The sequence below is a fragment of the Tiliqua scincoides genome, chromosome 2 (assembly GCF_035046505.1).
Source record: "Tiliqua scincoides isolate rTilSci1 chromosome 2, rTilSci1.hap2, whole genome shotgun sequence".
NCBI classification, from domain to species: Eukaryota; Metazoa; Chordata; class Lepidosauria; order Squamata; family Scincidae; genus Tiliqua; species Tiliqua scincoides.
In genome coordinates this window covers 80,554,940-80,572,852 of record NC_089822.1, presented here as the reverse complement: position 1 = coordinate 80,572,852, position 17,913 = coordinate 80,554,940, and the positions used below count along the sequence as shown (strand labels likewise).

The window sequence follows — 17,913 nt, the reverse complement described above, 5'->3', positions numbered from 1 at the left end:
GTGTAACCTGGTCTGATTGGCTGCAACATGTATATAGCCTGAAAAAGTGCTAAAGCAAATGTAATTCCTTCTCTGGGTTTCTCCCTGGTCCACAAGGGTACGTAACTTGGTTTAATAGCTTGGCTTATTCAGGCATACACAGAGCTAAGTGACATCTCTTGTTTGATTCTGGCTTGGCTCAACCTACAAAACGTTTCAGCTTGTACCGATTTATTTTTACAAAAGACAAAAGGTCCAATAAAGCATAGAGAGATACAGAGTTCTCAATCTTGCTTTGCTCACAAGGACCACTGGAGCAGTTTGTGTTTGTTTTTAAACCAAAGGAATAAAAATGCACGGTCAGCCTAGCACGTTCTCAGGACTGTGGGTGATCAGGATGAAAAGTTAAATACTACCAGTCTTTGATTTCCATGATTAAAATAATAACACAGATTTAAATAGCCAAGAGTATGTTTAGAAAAGTTGCCTGTGAAACTTGAAGCTGTTTGATGGATAAATATAAGCACTCAGAAAAGTGTACAAGCATGTTTATGCCACTGGCCCCAAGGCAGGAATGAGTGAATTTCAATCTCCAGTGTGAAGGGCCAGTACAAACATACATTGTTCACTCCTGGCTAAGTTTAAAGTCTTCAGGCCCAGCACAAGCCCTTCTGTATTCCTTATCTGCTTTATAATACATGATGTATAGCTACGGGTACTGTGTCAGCGTATTCAGCACTCTTGTTTGCACATTCAGTTTTATCTCTTAGTCACTGTTCTAAGAGAAAATGGTTGCATTTGCCCAGAAACAGATGAAAAAGGAGTTGCACCAGGGGTCAGTCGCACAGAGCACTGGTTAGGAGCCCACATCCATCAGACGGTTCACTCACCCCAATCGGCCACCTGAACCCCACCCCACCCCACCCCAGTTCTGGTGGCATAAGTCAGCCAAGAGACTTGTGCTACCTGGCACCCTCCATCTACAAACAGAAGCATCCCCTAGAGGCTTCTGTGTCATTCAGGGCCTCTAGGAGAAGTTCTCATTGGCCAGTGAGGAAGGTGATCTACATCACCTGTCACTGCCAGTAAACTTGAATGGACCAATGCAGGACTTTCCCCCGGAGTTGGCAGTAATTTTGTGCTGGCACTACAATTGACAACAGGATCCCTGTTCAATATTGGTCCCAGTCAGGGCCATTCCGACTCTGGAGCCCTCAATTTTATTTACTTAATCTAGAAAGAAAAGAATTAATTTTTTCTTGGAGTTACAGATCTAGAGGCTGCATGATTTTCATACTTAGACTATGCTGATACCTAACCTACAGCAGCTGCCATTACTTTACCATATATCTATATTTAGGACTCTGGGTATACACCTGATTAACCACATTATAACATGAGATCTATGACATCTTCCTTATTTAACACAGGAAACTTTCCAATCTCACCATGCCCCTTTAAAAATGGAAATGGTCAAATCGTAGCATCAGAAGATACAAGTAAAAGAAAGTTACCAGTTCCTGTTTACTGCAATTCTTTCATCATAGCCCATTAAAAGCATTCAGTGGATAACATTAGTATGCACAGTAAGAGAAAGGGCATCATGGCAGCATGTTCTGCTACAACTAGGCACAAAAGAAAACCTATGTGTTTACACTTGATCACAATGCTTCAATTTACATGTGATCAGAAGTGGCCTGGACCCCTTATCTTTGTTTTGTAATGTCCCCAGTGACTGTTTTCATAAGGCCACTGGAAGCCATTATTTACAAGGGCCATTATTTGACTAAGATGTGGGGGCAGGATGAGGGTGCGTAGTGTGTGTGTCACGAAGGATCCCCTTCCCTTTCTCACAATTTGAGCATGCCTTGTATTGGCATATATTGGCAACCCTTTATACCTTTTAATTGGAGGTATAAAAATAACTCCTGTGAAGAAGAGCTTTCAGAAAAGATTTTAATTTTCTCAGTGAACAAACCTTTAAATGGGCTTTCTCCATGTGAAAGAAAGAGGCTCAAAAATAAGTCACAAACTGCTGACAAAAACATGACTGAAACTGACACACAGCTGAACTTAAGAGTTTGACATTGACCTTCAGTCATTTTTCATTCTGATAAGGCACTGACAGGCAACATGTCAAAAAGGACTCTGAGGTCCCTACTAGAGACAAAGGACTGGAAACTGAGAAATCAGGATTCAATTGTTTTCTCAGTTGCGTACTCAGTGGGTGATTTAGGAAGCCAGATAGCTTTAGCATCCTAAAAACAAAAACTGTAACAACAATAATGAGCTTCTCAAAAGTTTATTGTGAGAAATGACAAGATAATTATAAATTGCTGAGCACACACAAAGAATTACTGAAATACATCTTACCAATTGTAATTATTGCTGCAGGATTTTGTTGCACATTCAGTCCAAGAGGTAAAAAAAATGAATTCATTCTACATAAATTATTACACTTTTATGTAAGTGGATAGCTTGTGGGTTTGGGGCCCAAGTCTCAGTGCCTCACTGTTGTAATTTTAGTTTCCAATGGGCAATTTTTGTCTAAACCACAATCATAGGCTCTAGTTTCTTTCAGTTTTTCTTTCTTTTCTTAAAAAAAAAGGCTCAATACATACACACAAATGATACGTCTTGCTAGAAGGTATAGGATGAGAGGAACTGCAGTGCAGCACAGCTATATTTGGAATGGCTTCCTACCTACTTGCCTGCCTGTTCAATTCTTGAGTGAGAATTATTGTGGTTCAGCACTCTGCTGTATGCTTTTTTTTTTTTAAGTAAATTTTTGAATCCACTTGTATAATTCACACCATATCTCCCTTGACTATTTGCTCGGCTTCCTATCAACTCTTGTTCATCCGCATGGTCTAATGTCTCTCAGAAAAACAATTTTCACTGTAAAGATCGTCAACCATTTTTTAGGTACATTATATCCTGCCTTTTAATGCAAACACACAATTTGCATCCTTATATCTGAAATATCCATTCCTGATCACAGCAACGTCTCTTGCCCACATAGGCACACCAGCCCTTTTCACCATGACCTCTTATTTGCCCCCACTGTAATTCATAATGGCAACACAGGCCTCCCATATTTGAATCCCATTCCAAACAATTTCTATTAATCAATGAGCTAAGGAGAAAGATAAGATGAATCCCAGATGTCGCTTGATGGCAACAGGGAGATTAGGTTACATAGAACACGAAAGGATTAAGCTTTTAAAAGTTTACTTAGTAGGTTAAATGCTAAAAGATCTTATCAAAGGTTTTATGAGAGAGAAACAGTTGAGGAGCCGTTAAAACAATTTATAGTGTATACATACGTGTATATTTCATGTTCCAAAATAGATAACTGTATTTCAGCCCTGGGAAAAAATAGGAAGGTACTATTTTGTTCAATGCCTCATGTAACATCTTATTGAATTGAGTCGATATTTTCCCCCCTAAGCTTTAGTCCTACAAGTTTAACAGGTAGAAAATCCTGAAGTAATCCTGAGCCTGGGGATCAAATTTGGAAGGAACAATGATGATATTTTCTTGACACGCTTCCATGTTTAAAGTTCTTTATGAATGTACATGAGCTCCTGAGAGACTGGGTTAGGACTACCATCTCACTTTGGCTTGCTGCTCTCTTACAATTCTTCTCAGAGCGTAATCCTAAATTGCACTTAAGTCGGCACTTAAACTGACTGCATTCAGTGGGACTTCATTCCAAGCAAGCAAATATAGGATTGCAAGCTTAGTTTTTCCATGAATTTTAATAGTTCAAGAAACCACAATGAAAGGGTGAGGAAAATATACACCATAACAGTTCTGTGTCCTAAATATTTGTTGACTTCACTTCCTGCAATGTCATTTTTTTGTGGCACCTGTGGCATCACAAGTGTAAGAAAATGGAACCAAATAGGTTTCACTTATACTCTCATTAACCTTATGGCCCAATCCTATTTGGGCGTGTCGCCAGCAAAACGTGTTCCACTAGCAGAAAAAGGGGTGGTGACAGGGCAGGGAAAGACATGATCAGATTTGGGGAGGGGCCAGGTTTGGCAAAAGTGGTGACCTGGGTCAAATCCTATCCCCTTTCCTGGACCCAATCCCAGGGTGCAGGTCCAAGTGAACTTGTGTCAGTGAATTCACTAACTCAGGTCCAAGTAGACCCCCTCACACTGCAGAAGCTACCCCTGGGTAAGGAAATGAATGTTCCCTTACACTGAGGAGACTTTTGCAAATGCCCTCCTGCAGATTGCAGTGGTAGCATTGACAGGGAGAGAATAGGTTTCAGCTGTTATTCAGTTTTGCTACATCCTCACAAACTTTACATGGATTAATCACCACAATTCCAACCACTGCATCATGGATGACTAAGAAATAGTATATGGGTGGATACATCTTCCAATTCAGAAAGCTATATTTGGATGAAGTATGACTTTCTAATCTATGTTGGTTTTTATTGGGAATACTGTACAGATCAGGGGGTGGTAGTTATTCTGGATTGACTAACAGAGTGCAGGAGTATTATCTAGTACAGGGGTGCTCTCACTTTTTTGGCTCGAGAGCTACTTTGAAACCCAGCAAGGCCCGGAGATCTACCAGAGTTTTTTTACAATGTTCGCGCCATCATAACATATAGCATTTATGTGTACAATGTATGTTGGTGTACCTTGCATAACCGCATGAGCCAATATTGCACAACACAACATAATTAACTATAAACATTTTTTGTAATTACTTGAGTTTACTTTGATGACCTGCACTGAAGTGAATCAGCCAAGGATGCATAGCCCAGACAGTAGCTGCTGACAAGCACACTTACAAATGTTCATCAGTCATGGTGGAACAGTACTTGGACTTAAAGATCTTCATGTAGGAAAAGGCTGACTCACATAAATAAGTGGAGCCCTTCCTGCCTCAGGTGCTCTTATATCCCTGAGGGCCCTATTGCCTTCAAGTGGCTGCAGCTGTGCAGTACACTCTGCTGGATGCCCAAGCCTTACCCTTAAAGGGGCCACTGCTGACACCACAGCCTACCTCCTCACCAGATCTTCCTTGATTCCAATGCAAGTGGGGGGGGGGGAGCAGATCTCTATACAGATCAGTGCAAAAACAGGGGAAAGGTGTGGGGGAGGAAAGATCTCTATATAGACATCACAGCAAGACCAGTGCAAAACCCCTTGCACACAGAACCAACAGATGGAAGTGGGGGGGGGGCAGATCTCCATACATACCAGTGCAAAAACAGGGGAAAGGTAAGTCATCCCCAGGAGAGTCAACAGGGCTCACTCCCAGGGATGCGTGGACAGGAGAGAAGCCTGCCAGCAGCTCCTCTCCAGGTCTACTCATGAGTCACCCTAGTAGAGTCAACGGGGCTCACTCCCAGGGATGCTTCACTCCCAGGAATGCGTGGGCGGGAGAGAAGCCTGCGATCGACTCATTTTGCCTGGCGATCGACTGGTAGATCGGGATCGACTTATTGAGCACCCCTGATCTAGTACATATAGGAGAAGGTGCAACGCATTCTAGCTTTGTTAGTGCTTTCCTGGCATGACATGTCCATGCTGTCCAATAATTTTAATCTGTGTGCAAACTTCTAGTCAATTTAGACTAGAAGTCTAAACTAGAATGTTTTCTAGTTAGACTCTAGTCTAGACTAGAATGTGCAGATCTCCACATTAAACACAGTATGGGGCTGATGCTGAAAACTGTTCATTGTGCTGCATTTTCTCACTTGGCACTTTGTTCTGCAATACAGCAGATAGGAAAAGTGTGTCTTGTGGCACCTTAAAGACATATTTCTTGTGGCACACTCCATGGACAAGAGTCCACTTAGGGCCCAATACAGACCTGGGCCAGTGCTGGTGCTGACCTCCAGCGCTAGCGCTGGGTGTCGCAAACATGCTGTAAGGCATGCCCTTGACACTCTGCACTGTCCCAGTGCCAGTTAGCGCTGAGCCCAGAGCTGGCTGGACACCACCTGGAACTAGGTAAGAGCTCCAAGTGGCAGTGAGGGCACCACGGGTGGGATAAACTAGCTATATAAACTGCTAATTGGCTGGCTCTTATGACAATCCTGAAGACACCGTCTTTTTACTTCTCCATCCAGCTGTTCAGAGTGCTGATTGGCTAATTATTATGGCAGTCACAAAGCCACTTCCACATATCCCTCACCCAAAGAAACTTCCCCTCTTATTACTCTCAAAGAGCAAATCTTAAGGGGGAAAAACCTGTTTGAACTAAAAATGGATATATAAGATACATATTTATATAAATAGATAAACATGCTGGCATCTGAAAATACTGTCCAAAGCAGTGGAGGAGAAAGCAGACATTCACAATGAAGGTTTATCAGGAAATGAGTGAGGATAGGGAGAAACAGAGTGACCCTGCAGCAGAAAAACATGCATCCATTCCTGAAGGGAGAGGATATGTCTTCATCTTTACAGTGCAATGGGGTACTTACTCCCCAATAAGTATGCATAAGATTTCAGTCTCACTAAGGTACAACACGACTTTTCTATATTGCTGTAAGAATCATTCAGGAATCCTTATTTTATATTTAGTAGTATCTGGTTCAGGAATAGCTATGTGTGTGGAGCAGATAGCATCTTCGAGTTCTCTGTCTTATGTTTTTCCATAAAGCCTTGCACTCACCTAAGCACTCCACATATATGCTAGAAATAACTGCTTCAGAAAGCTACTTATTGGAGACAACAAATCATTCCTGCTAGGCCGATCTGAGTTACGCTGAGGGGGAAAAAAGACTTGACTTTGAATGAGTGTTTACTCCTATGTCTTATTTTTTGCCCCTTTTAAAAACTCTTCTCTCTTCTTTCATCCCATGAAAGAAATATCCATCATACCAGAGCCGTAACTAGGGTGGAGCCTGAGAGGCACCTGCCTTGGGTGTTATACCAAGGGGAGCACATGACTGCCTCTCAGAGGAGATACCCATGCCTCCTCCTCCTGAGGAGGCTCCCCTTCAAGGGGGATCGTGAAGCCACTGCAGCGAGCACTCCTTCTCCAGGAAGAACCCAGAAGTTATGTCACGTGACATCATGGCGTCACTGCCTTGGGTGCCGATGCAGTGTGTTATGCCTCTGCATTATACTAAATTCAGTACTGGGTTCCCTACTGACCCTCCAGTCATGGATCAAGTATCAGCTATTATTTAATGACAGAGGTTATTGAAATGAAAGAGATGCTCAGGAATGTACCCTGGTGTAGGGCAGTGCACTGCTAGGGGGTGCGGGCCGTACTGGATGACATGCACGGGTGTGGGGTGACGCCATTACTAGCCAAAATGGTTAAAATCATGGTATTTTTGAATAATACTATCATGTTATATATCATTAGATGTGTAATTTCAAGTGGAATGCAATGAAACAAACTGCATTGAAATATCTCTATTCTACCAAAAGTAATAGCAAAAAAACCAGCAGGGACAGGGCAATGGTACATCACCACTGCATGGGAGGTCCATCATGGGTAAGATACATTGGGCTCCCGTGCTGAGTGATGCAAAACCCTATGGATGCCACTGGTGGAGGGTGCATGTGTGGGTGGCAAAGTAGTGAAGGCCGATGATCACCCAAACAGCGAATCCAGAAAGAGAGAAATAATGCATGAGAATACAGAAAAGTAATGGTTGTCAACCTTCAGTCTCGATTGACTAAGGTATAAGCCTACAGCACCCAGTATTGCCAGGCGGTCTCCCATCCAAGTACTATCCAGGCCTGACCCTGCTTAGCTTCCAAGATCAGGCAAGATTGGGCATGTGCAGGGTAGAGGCACTCATAACTAGAAAAGCAGAAGTTCATTCAAATCCTGCAAGTAGATAAACAAAATAATATCTTTCAGTATTCTGACAAAGGGTATCCAGGGCCCCAAACCAGGCATGTTCTTCCAGGCAAATGATTCAGGAGTAAGACTACAGATGTCTGCGTCAACTTCAGCATCGCTCTTGTTTTAGAATGAAAAAAATTTATTTTCTAATTGGAAAAAAAGGCTATCCTGACATTCTACTTCCAGGTGGTCATTCAAGATGGCTTATGCAATTGAGGGCACAATCCTAACACCTTATGTCAGTGTTTTCCAGCACTGGCATAGCAGTGCCAATGGGACATGTGCTGCATCCTGCAGCTGGGTGTCACTCACGGAGGCCTCTTCAAAGCAAGGGAATGTTTGTTCATTTACCTCAGAGCTGCATTGCCCTTATGTCAGTGCTGGAAAGCACTGACATAAGGGATTAGGACTGTGCCTAAACTATTGTTTTTGCTGCCACATAATTTGTGAAGAGGTTCTGGTTTACAGGATGTGTGCAAAACCTCTCTCAAGCAACCTGACGGTTCTAGTAACTGTGCCAAGCACTGTCAGAAACGTGCTGTAAGGCACTTTTGCAATGCTCACTGCCGGGCTCCCACCTGTGCTAGCGGCCGGTGCTGGGCTAGCACGGGTCAGTTGCCCAGTTTCCACGGCTCGGCGGTCTCCCGGACTACAGAGCTGTGGTAGGTGGGGCGGGGGCGGGGACGGGCAGGAGGCGTTCCAGGGAGAGGGGAGGCTGGCGGGGGCAGAGAGAGGGTGGGGGTGGTGTGCCGTGCTGGGAGGGGCAGGCAGGAGGCATGCTGGGGGCAGGGAGGGAGGCAGGTCCACGGAGCTCCGCTCCGCAGGATCCAAGGTGCTCGTGGAGGGCTTCACGCCCTACACGAGTTCATCGCGGGGCTGCTTACCTTACCCGGGAGAAGGGGACGGAAGGCGTTCACTTGCTTAGATTTTCTGGTTTGTCTTATAAAACTAATTCCTTAAACCTGCAGTGGATGGACCTAGTGCCTGTGAATGGAGCTGTACCAGATGGCCTCTGCCTCTGTGAACTTACAAGGAGGTATAATCTGAGATTTGGAGGCATGGAAATTGAGGTCACATGATGTACTGTTAGGATTGTAAATGAAGAAATAAAAAAGGATATTTTCAGGCAGAGGGAATAAATGACATCTAGTCACTAAAAATAGAAAACATTTGGCAGCTGAAGGTGAATCTCCAGGAAAGTAAGGGCTGAAAGAACAGTTTTAAAAATCCAACTTTTATGGGTCTACAATATGGCAGAGAAATCAGCTTTTAAGTTCCATCCAGCCAAGAAATGTGTGAGTCACTTTTTAAGATTTTTGTTTACTTTTCATACCAAAGGGTATATAATAACATAGCAAGTTATAAAAATGTGTCTTTTTCTTTTACTGCATTCAGAGTCATTTTCCAAGAAACAACAAAGGGTATTTTTCCTCCAGAGTTCTAAAATGGCTTCAGACATATTTGGTTAGGTTTGTCCCCCCCTCAAGTTTCTACCACAACTCAGAACACAAATAGCTCTTTCTTGCAGTCAAAATAAGAATTTCCTGACTGGATCCTGCAGCCACTTAAAAAATAAGAATTGCCTGCTTTAATCATACCACATTTCCATATAATCAAGATAAAGTTCCATAAGGTTGCCAACTATTTTGCTGGAGTTGCTCATGTGCCTTTAACAGCAGCCCAAGATAAAGGTAGTTAGCAGCTGGAGTGTTTCTGGGAGTATAAATAAATTACAGGGAAAGGTTTACTCACCACTTGCTTCTTGAAGGCTTGTCCTGTCATCTGTATTAGTGTAGCCTGTCTAGGCTCATATTTAGTTTAGATTCATATTTATAAATTGTTTTCAGACAAAAGGGATCTGATGCAATGGACTATAAAAATTACAGGTAGGTATCCACTGAATTGACTCACCACTGATACCGAGGTTCAGTGCCTTATAAATGCCTTATAACAAGGCATTTATAAGGCACTGAATGCCTTTAAATGCCTTATAACAAGGAAAAAAAGCACCAAAATCCAATTTCCTGCTTTCGTGCTATTTTTCCACTGATTTGGTATCCACGGATTTTTTTAATGGGCAACCACAATGGCAACCACAATGGGCTGCAAAGGCACAGTCATTTGTGGTCCCTTTATCAAGTCAGTGGTGCTAACAATCTTATGATATACCATGCAACAGGTGATATTATATGCTAGTTTTGAGCACTGACTGATGACAGCCTATCCAGGTGCCATGACAAGGTTCCAGGCATCCTGTAAGCAAATGCAGGCTCACATGCTGTGTCACCTGAAGCAAAAATTTGGCTATTGGCTTGAATACTGGCCTCCAAAAAGATATCAACTATGATAGCCTTTTGCTGCATGCTGCGCATTCCTTGAGAGAAAAATGATACATTGAATTACCTCTTGGCAGGCCAAAAGAAACCCCTAAGACTCTGCATTAGCAGAATCAACGAGCCGTGATTGCTGTGCTTTTTGCCAGAATTTTGAGATACATGGCATGAGGGGCATTGGCATGTCTATGATTAATTATGGCACCTCCCACACAGAATTAAACAAGCAATAAAAGGTGGCTGCCTAGGTACTGGTCTCTCTTCCTATTATAAATAGCTCTCCCACCATGCGTTCTTATGAAAAGGAAAGGGAAAATAAGGATGTGAGGAGAAAACAATGACTTCCCCCCCCCCACTCCCCAGCTGGACCACAGTTATTCCCTGATTATGTTGGTATAAATGTTGGCAAATCAAATAACATTCTAGTTCCTCCTCTCAGGTGCCTGAAGAAGCTGGGTGCTGCTGAGGAAGGCAAGTGAGGGCCCAATCCTAACCAAATTTTCCAGTGCTGATGCAATCGCAATGCAGCCCTAAGGTAAGGGAACAAAATGCAGTAACTCCAGGATAGGTCCCTTGTCTTGTTACTTGGTTTTAGCTGGACTTACTCAGATTTATTTAGCAGACTTGAGTTGGCATCCTTCAGTCTCAGAAGACTATGGTATCGCGCTCTGAATGGTGCTTCTGGAACAGCGTCTAGTGTGGCTGAAAAGGCTGATTGGGGAGTGACAATCCCTTCCACAATGGGAGCAAATGTAGTTTGTCCCTGGACTGTCTCCCTGGCTATGGACCTTCCTTCTTTGCCTCTTTGCCTCAGTCTGTTGGCCAAATGTCTCTTCAAACTGGGAGAGGCCATGCTGCACAGCCTGCCTCCGAGGTTTCCCATCTGTTGAGGTCAATTCCTAAGGCCATCAGATTCCTCTTGCAGATGTCCTTGTATCGCAGCTGTGGTCTACCTGTAGGGCGCTTTCCTTGCACAAGTTCTCCATAGAGGAGATCCTTTGGGATCCGGCCATCGCCCATTCTCATGACATGACCAAGCCAACGCAGGTGTCTCTGTTTCAGCAGTGCATACATGCTAGGGATTCCAGCACGTTCCAGGACTGTGTTGTTTGGAACTTTGTCCTGCCAGGTGATGCTGAGAATGCGTCGGAGGCACCGCATGTGGAAAGCGTTCAGTTTCCTCTCCTGTTGTGAGCGAAGAGTCCATGACTCGCTGCAGTACAGAAGTGTACTCAAGATGCAAGCTCTGTAGACCTGGATCTTGGTATGTTCTGTCAGCTTTTTGTTGGATCATACTCTTTTTGTGAGTCTGGAAAACGTGGTAGCTGCTTTACCAATGCGTTTGTTTAGCTCGGTATCGAGAGAAAGAGTGTCGGAGATTGTTGAGCCAAGGTACACAATGTCATGGACAACCTCCAGTTCGTGTGCAGAGATTGTAATGCAGGGAGGTGAGTCCACATCCTGAACCATGACCTGTGTTTTCTTCAGGCTGATTGTCAGTCCAAAGTCTTGGCAGGCCTTGCTAAAACAATTCATGAGCTGCTGGAGATATTTGGCAGAGTGGGCAGTGACAGCTTCATCGTCGGCAAAAAGGAAGTCACGCAGACATTTCAGCTGGACTTTGGACTTTGCTCTCAGTCTAGAGAGGTTGAAGAGCTGATCTGGTCCGGAGATAGATGCCTTCTGTTGCAGTTCCAAAGGCATGCTTCAGCAGGACAGCGAAGAAAATCCCAAACAAGGTCGGCACAAGAACACAGACCTGCTTCACTCCGCTTCGGATGTCAAAGGGGTCTGATGTGGAGCCATCAAGGTGATTACACAAGCCTGTGCACATTTTGCTGCCTTGAAAGTTAGACCTATTCTTGGGTATATTCTGGGTGCTGAACCCAAAAATTGCAACAGTTTTGCCCATTTGGTTCTAGTTTTGGGGGTATGGCATAGCCACCTTATACACCAATTCAAGAAGCTTCCGAATGAGGAAGCTGATGTCATGGCTTCCTCATGAGGAAGCTGCTTGAATTAGCAGAGAAAGTGGTTATGTTGTCGTCGTCCCCCCCAAACTAGAGCCAAATGGGCAAAATCAATGCTATTTTTGGATTCAGCACCCCAAAAATATTCTAAATTTATTTCAACATCCTTGGCAACTCAAAAAAGGTGCTCTTTTTGGTAGACCTGTGTTATGACTATGTAGTAATAGTAACTTCGAATGTACAGTTCCCTTACCTTCAGGAGGTCTCTGTGACTATTCCCCCCCACCCCACCACCACCAAAGGATACAGCACACACCCCGTTGGCATGGCTGCATCAGCACTGGAAAGCTGGACAGGATTAGGCCCTGAGTGACTAATAGTGATAACAGCAGAAACACCAGTACTGCTGAGAAGGCTGAAGAGAGTCTCCAGTTGTACCTGTGGCAACTGCAAGAACCACTGCAGCATTTGGTTAGAGCAGTGGTTCTCAAACTGTGAATCACTGCATTCAAGGGAGCTGCAGCAAACTCACAGGGGTCATGCAGGATGTCCCCAGTGGCCGCTTCTTAGCGGCTGTCCCGGGCGCTGCCATCTTGAATTGTGCAAGATCAGAGGGATTGTGCACTTTGCAAGATGATGGCACCTAGAAGAGACAGGCATTGATGCTGTTGTGACAGGGTGCCACAACCAAGGGCGTTGTGACCATGTTAAGTTTGCGAACCACTGGATAGAGATTTCCATAAAATGAGGGCTGATGCTTCTGTGAATTAGATCCTAAATACACACCTCACTATCTTCTTTTCTCTCTCCTATTTTTCCCCTGTGTAATCTAATTCAAGTATTAAAAGCAGCTGTGGCCTAAAAAAAGAAAAAGAAAAGAAAATCTCACAAATGAGAACGCATGCAAAAACATGGCCACATCCAACTTCCCCAAAATAATATTTCCAGTTCTCTTATTTCATTTCTCTAATAAAAGTCTACTTTTGGTGTCTGTAGTTATCTTTTCCCATGAGAAGACTACTGTATAAACAAAGAGATCCAAGATCCAAGAGATGTTTCTTCATAAAGATGATCAGCTGATTTTATGACCAATAGCATCTTCACAGGGGTTGCCATCCTGATGGTCTCATGAGCCCACAAAGTTCAACTTTCAGGGTGTAATGAACCATACATAACTTTTTTTGAAACTCAAGACTTGGATGGAAACACTATGCTTCCTCCTTCCCCCATGGATAAAATTTTCCCATTTATATTCTTTGGAAGAATGCGCTAGTGCAGGGGCTTGCTGTATGTTTAATGCACAATTACGTCATAGTGGTATCTTAAACAAGACAATTAACTAACTAAAAACCTTTAATCAGTTGGCAGCCTTGCTGAACAACCACTTCTAGGCTCCTGTGGACTATTTTTCTCATTGTAATTGTCACTGGCATAGCTAGAGGGGGGGATTGCGCACTAAGTTTTGCAGGGAGCCTCCCTGCAGCATGCAAGCAGCACCTCCCCCTCCCCTCAGGAGCCAGTCGCCTCTGTTTCCCCCCCCCCCCACATGGCTCCCAAGGGGAGAGGGAGGAGCCGCTTGCACGCTGCAGGGAGGCTCCCTGCAAAACTTAGTGCGCTGCCCCCCCTCTAGCTAAACCAGTGGTACTTGCAATGAGAAATGATTTGGTACTGCCAGCCTCAAATGTCCAATAATTACGTGCATTCCCTTAGATCATTATTATTAACAGTATTTACATAATACTATATATTATGTTATTAATAACAGCAATATTTATTATTACTATATTACTATATAATATCATATTATTGTATAATATTACTATTTAATACTATATAATATTGTTATTAATAATAACAATATTTATATACTGCTTTTCAACGTAAAGTTCACAGATTATTAATTCATTGCCTGTAAGCTTATGCTTTTAAAATACTGTTCCATTATATAGTGTTGATCTTTTTGCCCCTAAAGAATAATAATAGAAGAGAAGAGATCCTCTTGCAATTTCTCACTTTTCTCAGGAACGCATAGACTCTGTGAACCTTAGTATGAACTTTGTGACAAAACTGTATCAGCCATTTTGTTGGGCTAACACATGAGGGCCTCCTTGGATCTTTTTTGGAAACCTATCTACTTGAAAGCTCTTTTGCTATTGATCAGATATGCTGGACCTTTCATTCTACTATAAGATCCACCCATTTAGGCTAAGTCAGTGGTTCCCAAAGTTACTGTGGTCACCATGTCCTTCCTTTATGGCAGCCTCTTCTTCCCAGCTCTCCTGGGTACTACCATCTTGGATCATAAGAGATCTTGTGAGAATCATGTGAGATCCAGCATGATGGCAGCACCCAGGAGAGCTGGGAAGATAGGCACCACCATCTTGGGTCACGCAAGATCTTGCATAATCCAAGCTAGTGGTGCCCAGGAGAGCTGGAAGAAGAGGCCGCAGGGACACCCTGCAGCGCCCCTGTGAGTTTGCTATGGCACCTTGATGTGCCATGGCACACAGTTTGGGAACGACTGGGCTAAGTTATGAATCTTGTCAGCGTACCCAGTGTTACCACTTAATGAAGGGTTGTCGATTTCAGATCCTGACAGGGCTTTTAATAGCAGCATTTAGCATTTAATATAGGGTTTTTTGAATGTCAGAAGCACTTCATATGTCTTCTCAATAATCTTATAAACAAGCGCTTTATTTACCTATAAGTTAGGTCAGATCAACCACACTGCACATGGGACAGATCAGTCTCTTGATCTATATACCACACTAGCTTTTAAAACTCTAAAAGCACAATGTCGACTCAGAACCTAAGACCTTCTGAGTTTTTTGAAACTTACAACCATGTTCATGCATACAGGACTGCAGCCTAAAAAATACATGTAAATAAAAATTCCACCAAGTATGGCTTCTTTTCTCACGGCAGTCTGGTCACAGGAAAAGTTCCACATGGCAAAATTCTGTCCACTTGCCAACATGCAGTCCTATTTTATCTAAATTAGCCCTGAGTACCAGTAGATTCAGCCAAGCAGGATTCATGCAGTAGGCACTTGTGATGGGTGACTCACACTGACCAGAATTGTGGGTTTCGACAACATCACTGTTAACCTCTTAAAAGTCAGATCTTATGTGAAAGTTGCCATTGGGAGCCTTGAATCAAGTAGTTATGTCCAGAATTACAACCTACTTGTTCCTCTGGCTTTCTAGATAGCTGTAGAGGAAAGTCTGGCTTTCTAGATAGTTGAGGAGGAAAGTAAGTAATCCCAAACTTAACCCCTGGATGGGGGCAATAGACAGCCTCTTCCCCACGCAGCACAGGTGTTTCAAAGTAAGCTGAAGTGCATGGCTCCTGTTCTACAGAATCAAACTTTTAGACTTTGGTTTTGAACAAAGAACTATGGACTTTTATTCTGAAGGAAATGTTTTTTGTATCACAGCCACAAGAGTGAACCTATCCTAAAAATAACGCTTTTAAAAAGAAAAGATTATTCTTTGTCTTGGAAAAGTTCAGCTGTTCCTATAAACAAGGGCTTCAACTTAGGTGTAATCCCAGCTTCCCAGCAGGGTGATCCAGCAACAACAAACTGACGCAGAGCAGCATCCGATTACATTCCATTTCCTTTGGTGCTGGCAGTGGTGGAGCAAGGCAGGGAGCAGCTGGGCCTGTATGTTGTGCATGCTTTCACAAACCAAAACAAAGCTGTGAGAGTAATTTAAATCCCATCAGCTCTGACAGTGCCTCCTTCATTTCTCCCCTGCCATACTACATGAGCTCCAGTACATCTCTTGACTGACACAAATTAACCTTACTGCTCTCGTCAATATCTTGGTGTAGAATAAGTGCCTCACAGCTGGATGACAACCCACAAAGCAGCAGGTCGCCTTATTTACAGAATATTACTCCAGTTATTGTCAGGGAAGAGAGCACATGTCTAGACTAAAGGAAGATTTCAATGACCCAAACTACCCCCAGTACAACCCCATGAGCAGTTAGGTTGCTTAAATGTCAACAAAGTCAATGGGATTGGAGCACATTCACTATTCATAGGATTGGGATACAAAGAGAGAAAAATGGGAATGGTTTTTATAGTGAAAAAAATAACTAAACTGAGGACTTTTTTAACATTCAGAAGAAGAAACAAGAGAGGAAACATGAATACGATTGATGTCCTTCCTCTCCTCGGGTCCCCATGCAATGCCTACAAACTTCACAAAGAGATGAAAGTACTGAAAAAGGTGAACATGCATCTCTTAAATATAATGGAATTTCTATTGCAAACATTTATTTTGTAACGACCACCAATTTGGACCTTCTATATTTTCACTTAGCACGGGCCTATAACTTTTAAACTATTCTCTACCAGAATACTCCTTTCTCCAGAACTCAAATATTTCTAGATATGTAGAATGAGGTTATATTGTAGTAGCATTGCAGTATAATTCAACTTCACTCACCACATTGCTGCATGTTCGGTATCTGATATTTCGCCCCTCACAGCTCCTACAATCAAACAAACAAAAATACATATTACAGCATGCCAACATAAAAATCCACTAGTCAGTTAGATATTGCTAAGCACCTTTTATAAAAAATTATCACAAGTCCTGACTTTTTGCCAATCACAATAGCCAAAAAGACAACAGACAATTCTGACAGATGCTCTGGATGTTCAAAAAAGGGGCTTGAACAGAGATATTTGCTTTATGACCCATCATACTATCCTGTAGTAGCATTGTATGTTCACTCTAATTATAAATTTCTTTATTTTAGGTGTCACCCACAGACCATTGTCTTTAAACAGATACAAATGTAACAGAGCTATCGAAGCTCTTCTGATTATACAGGATGTCTCAAAAAATGTACAGGCTCCCCTCTCATATCCATGGGGCTTCCATTTTGGGCTCCACTGCTGATATGGAAACGATGGATACAAGGGAAACCTATTCAAATAGCAGTTCCTGCTATTTTGCCTCACTGAACAGCAATGTGCAGGCTGGTTGCCTTCATGCTACGTGCAACTGAACGTTAATAGGAAGCACTTCATGTTAACATTCTGTTAGTCTCCCTCTCATGTGCAGGCTGGTAGCCTGCACATTGTTTTTTTCAGTTCAGCAAGGATGTAGCTTTATTAAAGGTAGAAACACTAGCTCTTCCAGTGCTGCTAAACAAAAGCTCTGGAACACGGAGAGGGAGAGCCTGATTCGCAAATAACGGAACCTGATGATATGGGGGGATGCCTGTACAAACATTTTAAAGAACTCTAATTCATTATTGTAGAAAACCTGCAACACTCAAACATCAAAGGTAGGGGTTCTTAATCTTTTTCCAATTACTGAACACCAACAGATTGCCCAGTATTTCCCCATACCTCCTTCATCAGACTATTGAAATAATCATTGTCACCAGTCCTATTAGGTATCAGTATGACTTCAAAAGATGTCAACAGCTTGGTTTTACTTTACATATGGATAGCTAGGAACAGAATGCCTCAATCCATATTGATAATGGTGATAGTTAATCTAATCTAACAACTTTTTTTAATTGTTCAGAGATCGTCCCAAACCCCCACCATTTGGTTCCCATATCCCCAAGGGGTATGGATACCTCTAGTTAAGGATCCCTGATCTAAAGGAAGCAATTAAAGAGATGTGTGGAACCATTCCACCACATACGTTGGTGGATGTCTGCAGATCCCTTGGGGCCCAATCCTATCCAATTTTCCAGCACTGGTGCAGTTGCAATGTAGCCCTAAGGGAACAAATGTCCCCATACCTTAAGGAGGCCTCAGT

General features: G+C 42.9%; 1 protein-coding gene across 2 annotated transcripts in view; it reads right to left on the bottom strand.

The window, feature by feature from the left end:
* Nucleotides 1-17,913, bottom strand: part of ADAMTSL1 (ADAMTS like 1) — a 301,635-nt gene that overhangs the window by 218,715 nt on the left and 65,007 nt on the right. For both annotated transcript variants that reach the window (XM_066614676.1, XM_066614678.1), the window contains exon 3: nt 16,579-16,624. In XM_066614676.1, the coding sequence (XP_066470773.1) occupies nt 16,579-16,624 (46 nt within the window). The remainder of the gene's footprint in view (nt 1-16,578; nt 16,625-17,913) is intronic.